Raw genomic sequence first — 6,000 nt, forward strand, 5'->3', positions numbered from 1 at the left:
TTTTTTAATTGGATAAATGGGACCTAACATTAATTATATTTGCAAGACCAGTTTAGGAAGTCTAATTTCAGTTCCTTTTACAAAACATAGTGAATTTGGCATTGAATTTCCATTGGCGTAAAATAGAGAAATATTTTTAATCCCTCCACCCCAGTTCTGTTGTCAAGCTTCCTTTTAACCATTCATTCCTTTTCCTATTCCTGAACTACAAAGTTTCTAAAGTTTGAGAAGTCAGAGGAATTCAGCTTAGTTACTTGGGACATTGATCCAGTGCTTCTATCCCTGCTTGGGAAAACAGTGGGGTGGTTTGATTTAAATCAAGGTGATTCAAAGCAATGAGATTTAAATAATCTATGTCCTAAACAGTTATGTAAAGTTGACCATTAAATGTGCTAATATTGTACTAAATAAGATTTATTTATGTTGTTCATTCTTTCTGTCATCACTTACATTTATTTCATTTACTATCCTTTTGTACTTAATCTGTAGAGTGTCTTCAAAATGCTCCATATAGGTTCTGTCTTATAGCCAGAAGCATGGCAGTTGAATAAAGTTGAGGTTTCACTCCCATACTTCATACCTGGAAAAATGAGTAGAGATGATTGTGTAGGAATATTGGAACATGGGTACTGGACACTTTTGTGTTCTGTCCATCTATTACATTTTTCCACCACAATTTAAGGAAACTGTTTTGATCTTAAACAATTGCCTGTCATCAAGAATGAAGTAGATATGGGTGAACAAACTGAAACTTAATCGAGACAAGAGAGTGGTGCTCCTGGTCAATCAAAAGACAGATTGGGGAATAGGGATTTAGCCTTTGCTGGATACACTCCCCTTGAAGATTCAGGTCCACAGCTTTGGTGTAGTCCTGAATTCAAGCTCAAGTTTCAGCAGTGGCCAGGAGTGCTTTTGCACAGTTGAGGTTTGTGCTTCAGCTGCACCCATTCCTTGAGACATCAGCTATGGTCATGGTGTTCAGAACTTTCAGCTCATCCAAAGAGCTGAAGCAAGATTGTCAACAGGGGCACAACTGCCTTTTTGCAACACCTCCACTGGTTGCTGGTCCATTTCCAGACACAATTTGATTACCTATGGTGGAATACAGACCACCCAAAAGGGCGGTCTGCCACCGCCCTAGTTTGCTGGGCGAGGGAACCGCAGCGGACAAACCACGTGGCTCCCTCACACAGCAAAAAGAAGCCGCAAAAAGCGGCTTCTTTTTCTGGCACCATTGTGACACCGCAAGGCGCCAGTGGCGCACTTGCGGCATCACAACCGTGCCAATATGTGCGGATGCTAGGCGTCTGTCACGTCAAAATGGCGATGCCTGTATGTACAGGGCGCCGCCATTTTGACGCCCTTGTCATGGGCAAGGGGCGTCTAAAAGCGCTGCAACTCGCACGTGACAACTTGGGTGGTTGTTCCAGGCTCTGGAATTCCCTTTCCAGAGAAGTTAGGCTGGCACTGCCCTTGATATCTTTCCACAGGCATTTTTTGTTTGTTTCAACAGACCTTGGGAGATTGATTGCTCAAGGGGAAAGGACCTTGCATAATATGCTGAATTTTCAATTTGCTGTTTTCTACTTAATGGTTTTAATTTTTGATAGTTAATTACTTTAGTATAATTACTTTAGTATGTCGTGAATTTTTAGCTATGTTTGATTTGATTGTTATGAGCCACCTTGATTCCTAAACTGGGGGGGAATCATCATCATCATCATCATCATCATCATCATCATCATCCAGCATTGCTCCTTTCTTTTTCAGGATGATTTGTTTTAGTCGTCCCCTCACAAAAATAAAGTAGCAAATGAAATGCTTGTGACTTTTAAGTGAGGTCTGATAATTACTAGGAAAAATGAAACAGTTCATTTGAATGTAGTGAAATGAAATAACATATGTTTGTATAGGGAGAATGTATACACATGTGTTAGTGAAATCATTAAATTGATTCTTTTGTTGCGTAGACATGCCTCCTTTGACTTAATGCTAGTTGTCATTGATTTACTTCAGAAATTAATTGTCCAGTTAGCACTTTATATCCAGATTATAGTGCTATCCAAATTGTTCCTCATCAGAAAGCGTTTAGTATTTTTAAAGCCATTTTTAGTAATTCTGTTTTATTGGTCTTTGAAAGCAGCTGGGCTAGAGTACCTCCAGCAGTCTTGCCAATTAAGGTGTCATATATCCCATTGTGTTTGAGATTGTGGCCTCAAGAGCTGGTCTGTTTCTGCAACCAGCATATGATGGGTTTCCTTGCAGCTGAAGTCAGGCTTTCTCCCACAAGTTTGGTCGGGTTATTTAGCTGTGCCTTTGCTGTGTCTCCTCTCTCAAATTGTGCCTTCTTTGCACTACAGCCCTTTGAAGAAGGTGAAGGCAGCTTTCTATCTTGTGTAAAAAGCAGTAGAAAGCAAAACAGTGCTCTTCTGCATTTTTTGCAATTAATGAATGACTAAGAGGACAATAGTTGGTGATTAGGGAACAAATGAAAAGATTTGTGAAGCAATGGTTAACCTTAGACTGCATAAAAAATTTGTTGCATTACCCTAAACCAGCCTTTCTCAAATAGTGGGGCGCGAGGCTCCATAAAGGGGGGTACTTATAACAATTTTATAGACAAATGATACTATTTACAGTCATGCGGGGGGCGCGAAATGTTTTCTTCTTCCTAGGGGGGGCATGACAGAAAATAATTGAGAAGCACTGCCCTAAACTAAGAGTCATTTTCTTGTGGTTGATGAATCAACTCCCAGAATTTTTGTTTGTATCCTTGAGTATTGCAGTCTTATTTTTAAAATTGTGTTTACAGCCATGTATAATGCCTGTAAAGATGTGGAGGCTCCATCAAGCAATGTTAAAGCACTGGGACTGCTGTGTGGAAAAGATCCTAAAGAATGCAATGCAACTAACTGGATTCAGTATATGTTCAGCAAGGATAATGGCCAGACTCCTTTCAACATGATTCCAATATTTTCAGGTAAGGAAAACAAATATTATGAATTATTTTTCCCAATTGAGCATAGTTAATGAGAGTTGCAGTACTACATTGAGACATTTAAGTGGTTGAACTGTACAGGATACCTCAGTTGACAATTATCCTTTTTACAAAGTCTTTTTAAGCATGCCCATCTTGCCTTTTCTTCCTTGTCTTCTATCTAGTTTTTCAGCAGTACTATTATTAGGAAGAACGTGAAAGAAAGCTACAGAAAGCAAAACTTACCCTGTTGGTCTACAACAGTGTGTCTGCAGTAAACAAAACAATAAAGCTTGAGCTGGTAAAAAAAGAGTCTCTGCTCTAACTGTTTCTGTTGTAACTCCATGTGCCTATTTGTATCAGGCAATGTTAATAGTTAATAGCAGCTACTTATTAAGCATGTGTGAACAGCAAAACAGAAAGAAAAGGGAAGACAGATAAACTTAGCTCACTAGATACCCCTGATGTGTTAAAGAGCATAGATCTATATGGAAATCATATGAATAGTGGAGGCTAGTTAAAGAAAAAGTTATTTCTGGATGCATTTTGGAACAAGCCTTCAGTCGGTCATTTTTGTTTGTTCATTCAGGCAAGGCTTACCTGCTCTGAGTGTTCATATTATTAGTTTTGAATAAAAGATTACTGAAACATGTTCATTCATTTATTCATTTAGAGTATTCATATCCCACTCCTCTGCCAGAGCAGCTTACAAATTGTTAATTAGACAATTCCCTGCCCTTAAGCTTACAATCTAAAAAAGACCTGACACAAAAGGAGAAGGGAATGGCAATGGGTGAGGGGATCAAGTCCAGCAGCTACTGCTGGTTCTTCTGTTCCCCTGAGGCCATGGTCATGGCCAGTGGAATGGAGGGATAGCCCTTCCTCTGTCTCTGGGTTAGGCATAGTAGAGCTGTGCCTCCCCTTTTCTCCATCTGAAGCCAGGGATGTTGAACTGTTCATCTTTTTTGTGGTCCAGGAACCTATCCCTATTCTTTCCATGTTATACAGTATTTGCCACATTTTCTGTTGAAGATGCACAGGAACACATCTGCTTTGTTAACTGAAGTATACCTGTTTGTTGTCATATGCCTTCAAGTTATTTCCAACTTATGGTGACCCTAAGGCAAAACAATCATAGGTTTTTCTTGGCAAGTTTCTTCAGAGAGGGTTTGCCATTGCCATCCTTTGAGGCTGAGAGCCTGTGACTTGCCCAATATCACCTAGTGTGTTTTCATGGCTGAGACGGGATTTGAACCCTGGTCTTCAGATTCATAGTCCAATGCTCAAACCACTGCACCATGCTGGCTCTTGAGGTATATCTGTACTGCAATAAAATACTCCAAGATATACAAAAAGCCCAGCTACATCAGATTAATGGAACTATAAAATTGAGTTTCTAGACCATTGTTCTGTTTACCCAGGCAACCAGCTGGTTGCTCATATGAAGCTCACAAGCAGGGGACGAGTGCAGCTGCACCCTTCCACTCTTCTTCTCCAGCAAATAAGATATGGAGGCATAGTGACTGGAAAACTGAAAGAAATATATATCCATCATGATGAATAGCATTTATGCAAAAAAGTCAGCCATATTTATTTAAATTGTGTTTTAACGGCAGTGTATATAAAGCAAAACAGTATAAAAAAGAATCTGATGATATGGATTATGTCCTCATAATCGTATTCTATGATATGATTTGCTAGCCTATGACAATTCTGGGGAATTTGTGGCCTTCCAGCCTGGCTGCTTTTATCTTTCTGTGACATATGAAAACCTTTATTGTCAGATGTTCCTGTCCATGGGATGATTCCTATGAACAATGCTACCAAAGGCTGCAATGAGTCTGTGGATGATGTCACAGGGCCCTGCAGTTGTCAGGACTGCTCTATTGTCTGTGGCCCCAAACCACAACCCCCTCCACCTCCTGCTCCTTGGCTTTTGCTTGGCTTAGATGCGATGTATGTCATCATGTGGATCTCCTACACAGGATTTCTACTTGTCTTTTTTGGAGCGGTTTTTGGAGTCTGGTGTTACAGGTAAATAGCCTTCTCTCTTCTTTTTATACATTAGCAACCAAAACGTTATAGTAATGATTAATATGTCCACAGAGTGTGTACAAGGGTGGCTTACCTTAATGTCACTTCTTCTGCTAATTTTTTTTATATAATTCATATTGCTATTAGTTTTTTTAAAGGAATACATCAATAATATATAGAAAATATAGACATCATGTAACACACAATTTGTAATTACACAATTTAACAAATCCATAAATTGCTATAAATATGGAAAAAAATATACTTCCTCCCTTTGATGATGTGGTGTTTATCACTTCTTATAAACCTCCACTTTTTCTTCCTTTACCTATGCCTCTATGTAACTTTTTATTTTCGCCATATTGTAATCTTTTCAGAAATATTTCAAATCAGATCTAGTTACCACATATCTTTTCCATTTTCTACTATTTTGCTAACAGCTAAGTTCAATTATATTAAACTATCAAGCCATTTAATAGTACAAGTCATAGTTTCAATTACTGTTTTAATAAGCAGTATATATCAATTATATTAAACTTTCATGTCATTTTGTAATACAGGACTTCTGCTAGTACTGATTTAGGCAAAATTCAGGGATAATTTAGTGTGGACAGTGCACTCTGTACCTTCAACTAAACACAGGGCTTTGAAATTACAGAGGCAGCAGAAAATGAGGCAAAGTAAACAACCATCTTGTGAATGATTAGCATTCATGGGCATTTTCTCATCTAATTGTTTGCTTTAAATAGGAATTGATGTTAATATTTTGGGTGATGAACCTTGCCCGTGGTCCCGTTCTGGTGCCAACTGGATGAAGATGTCAGCTCCTCTTTCTCCAACAGGAACAAAACAAAAACTCCAAACAGGCTTTGCAGCTTGCTGGAACAATGCCTAGTGAAACAGCTGTTTAAATAAAGAATCAGACTCCAGCAGTTCACTCCTTAGAGGGTTTTATTTCTTGTTTCTAAATAACACAAGCTAGCAAAAAA

The 6,000-nt window shown here is 38.7% G+C and overlaps 1 protein-coding gene across 1 annotated transcript in view; it reads left to right on the plus strand.

Annotated features, from left to right (window-relative positions):
- LOC121917427 (NPC intracellular cholesterol transporter 1-like) overlaps positions 1-6,000 on the plus strand; it is a 46,056-nt gene that overhangs the window by 21,194 nt on the left and 18,862 nt on the right. Inside the window, exons 5-6 of the mRNA XM_042443381.1 lie at positions 2,813-2,980; positions 4,762-5,011. Of these exons, the coding sequence (XP_042299315.1) occupies positions 2,813-2,980; positions 4,762-5,011 (418 nt within the window). The remainder of the gene's footprint in view (positions 1-2,812; positions 2,981-4,761; positions 5,012-6,000) is intronic.

This window comes from Sceloporus undulatus, unplaced genomic scaffold, assembly GCF_019175285.1.
Source record: "Sceloporus undulatus isolate JIND9_A2432 ecotype Alabama unplaced genomic scaffold, SceUnd_v1.1 scaffold_17, whole genome shotgun sequence".
Classification (NCBI taxonomy): Eukaryota; Metazoa; Chordata; class Lepidosauria; order Squamata; family Phrynosomatidae; genus Sceloporus; species Sceloporus undulatus.